The sequence below is a fragment of the Equus asinus genome, chromosome 22 (assembly GCF_041296235.1).
Source record: "Equus asinus isolate D_3611 breed Donkey chromosome 22, EquAss-T2T_v2, whole genome shotgun sequence".
NCBI lineage: Eukaryota > Metazoa > Chordata > Mammalia > Perissodactyla > Equidae > Equus > Equus asinus.
In genome coordinates, this window is record NC_091811.1 from 57,433,032 (window position 1) to 57,436,415 (window position 3,384).

The 3,384-nt window shown below is 39.4% G+C and overlaps 1 protein-coding gene across 1 annotated transcript; it reads right to left on the reverse strand.

The window, feature by feature from the left end:
* Nucleotides 1–736: 736 nt before the first annotated feature.
* LOC106822820 (olfactory receptor 2AP1) lies at nt 737–1,690 on the reverse strand. The gene has a single exon (XM_014828187.3). The coding sequence runs from the start codon at nt 1,688–1,690 to the stop codon at nt 737–739; it is 954 nt and encodes a 317-aa protein (XP_014683673.3).
* Between the last annotated feature and the right edge of the window lie 1,694 nt (nt 1,691–3,384).

Below are 3,384 nucleotides of genomic sequence, written 5' to 3' on the forward strand. Positions count from 1 at the left end.
GACTGGGATTAACAAAACACCCTAATTGTTAGTTCTCATACTTTCATTCTTCATATTAATTGCAGTATTTTACATTGCCAACTACCTATGTTTCTTGGGACATTTTCTTCCCATGAATCCTATTGCCTTTCTTATTATCCTTTCTGCCTCTTCTGCTCTTTAAATTTTGGGAGGATCCTTAGAGTTTAATATTTGAACATCTTCTATTCATGACTTTCTCTATTCCCACAACAGCAATCACCATCTACATGATAAGGATTCCTAAATCCATAGACATGGTCCCAAATTCAGATGCCTTGATTATGGGCATTTAATTTATTTAATATGGGATTTAACTTAATTCAAAACTAAAGCTATCATCTCCACAACTTTTCCCCTTCTCTTTTTTATTTCATTGAAATTAATGAGAAGATTTACTTGATCCTATTGGATTGAAATTTTGTGCTCCTACCAACAATATTCTTTCTACCCAAATTTCTCTTTCTCTACTTTTGCTTGACTTATTCCTACCTGTCAAGACTCAGTTTAACTGACGTCCTCTCTGAAAACATTTATTGACTCTCTAACTCAGACTGAGTTGATTTTTTATGTATAAAACTTTAGTCATTTCTTTATATGAATACTTAACAGGCTGTAATTTATTTATTTCCAAATATATCTCACTGGACTGGAGTTTAACGCTTATTGAATACCTAATAATTAGCAGAGAGCTTGGTACATAGTAACAAAGTCTCCATTAAGGCTTTAATTCTGAAGTTTTGCAAAGATTCACAAGCTTTTGGACTGTATCTTTGAAGGCTTGTTTTACCTGTTGGTTCCTTAGAGTGTAAATGAAGGGGTTCAACAAAGGTGCAACTGAAGTAAAGAGTAGGGCTACTCCCTTGTTGAATGTGTCCCCTTCTTTTGTTGAGGGCTTAAGATAAACAAAGAAGCAGCTTCCATAAAAGAGGGTGATGACAATCATGTGGGAAGAACAAGTAGAAAAGGCTTTTGTCCTTTGCTGGGCAGAGGGGAGCTTCAGAATTGTCCTGATGATGAATGTGTAGGAGAGAACCACCAGCACCAGAGTGGCCACCAGGGTCACAGATGCCACAGAAAAGACAATCTTCTCTATGAGGCTTGTGTCTGAACAGGAGAGTTCCCAAAGGGGCTCATAATCACAGAAATAATGATTCAGCCTGTTGGATGCACAAAAGTCCTGCTGACTCATCAGAGTGATTGGTACTATAATAACCATTAACCCAGCCAGCCAAGAGCAGAGAACCAGCTGGGTACACACTCTGTTGCTCATCATGGTTGTGTAATGCAGGGGTTTACAGATGGCCACATAGCGATCATACGACATGGCAGCCAGGAGATAAAACTCTGTTGCCCCAAGGAGTATGGCAAAGAAATATTGAGTGAAGCAGCCAGCAAAGCTGATACTCTTGTTCCCTGTTGTGATGCTGATGAGGACCCTGGGAATGAAGATGTTTGTGAAGGAAATTTCTAAGAAGGAGAAGTTCCGGAGAAAGAAATACATGGGAGTCTGAAGGTGGGGGTCCAGTAAGGTGAGGATGAGGATAGTCAGATTTCCAGTGATGCTGAGTAAATAGGCAAGGAGCAGAAAGGTGAAAACCACCACCTGCATTTCAGGGGCATCTGTTAGACCCAGCAGGATGAACTCAGTCAACATGGTTTTATTTTTCATTGCTGAAAAATTTTGATTCTCAAATGAAAATGATAACAATAAAAGATGAGAAAGGAAGAGGTACTCTGAAATGGACAGGTGAAATCTGAAGAGAACAAAAGGAGATGGACCATGAACTTTTCCTGTGAGGACATGACCCAGACCAGTGGACCATTGAATGGTGTTGTATCCTTCCCAGTCCCACTTGCCTTGTATAGAAAAGTTTTGTCATTACTTCCCCACATGGTACTCTCCCCAGTGCCAACATGAAACAAGTGTCTGGCTCACAAGCAATGTTCAAAAACTGTGTGGAATGAGTTAACAAAAGAATGCCTCCAGCAGCTGCCTCCTCCCAGAATAGTTACTAATTTTCTTCCTTGGTATTTACTCTCTTTACTTCCCACTGATTTTATTCATTGCCCTACTTCCTTTGTCTGCCTAACTTTTCTCAGAATTGCTATCTTTCTCACTCTTCTTTGCTGTTTCTTTCATTTTTCATCTAATTATAGTATCCTCTCGTTTTTCTTCTAGTCCAACTTCATAAATACTCTTCATACCAAGAAGTGCCAGGTCCTCACTTCTTCTTAATGGACCCTCCAAGCTTCTCTGCCCATGTCTGTCGATTAGAATTCAAAGATCTGCGCAGTATCAGGATTATGTTATTCTATCCTTGGAACATTACACATACCTGTCTAGGGCTCAGTAAATATTAAATTAGAATGAAAATCTGCAGTCACTTACTCAAACACATTCAGAATCTTTAGATCTAGAGTTGTGCTTTCCCCTAAGGGCAGGAAGATTCTATTACATTCCAAGGAAATTTTAAGAGCTTTCTTTCCCTTATATACTTCATACCCCAGGACCCCTTCCCCAGCAACAGAGACCCCAAAGCACGAGAGAGTAGGTAGGACGGGTTCTGTGTCCTCTACTGCCTTTTATGTGGCTATGCCCAAGTTAAGCCCCAACATGTGAGAGGAAAACTGCTAACTCCCAGCTATAGCCATGGGCCCCTGGCCCCCTGCTTTCCTGCTCAGCAGAGCCCCTCCCATCAGAGATTACGGGTACTTGCAGTGGTTGGGTGACTGCTGACTGGCCTAAGCATTCAAGAAATGTTCCATTGGTGGGGAGGGGGTGCCAGATGAGATGGAGAATTCCTTGTACTTCTGGCAGCACCGACAGGCCACTGAAGAGGATGGGAGACAGTTGAGGTCCTAGGGCGGCCCCTTTCTTACTCCTTTAGGCCCCTTGTCCCCCATAGCCTATTTCTAAAGTCGCCTTTTCCATCAGATAAACCTCAAAACAGTAAACATTATTTAATATTTTTTTTTGCTTTTAAATAAGAGATGGATTGAAGAATATTTGAAATGACTTTATATTATGCATAAATATTTAAATTTTATTTTAAAAACATATTTAAAGTCCTTAACTAGGGATTTATTAATTCCTAGACAGGATTTGCCATGTCTATAAATCTTCTAAATCATGTATAAAGCATTTTGTGTATGTGGATATAGAAATTTTATGGGGAAAGTATACAAAAATATGATCCAGAGTTTTCTAGGAGACTCCATGCTTAAGCATTTCAAAAGGATTTCAAGTTTCTACTGATTTGTCAGCTCATGTGTTTAAAGAGTCACATTATATGGTAGTGATCCTACTGATTTATTCAAAACATTTTGTATGTATTATTTTTACAAATATTTATAAGGCAGCGG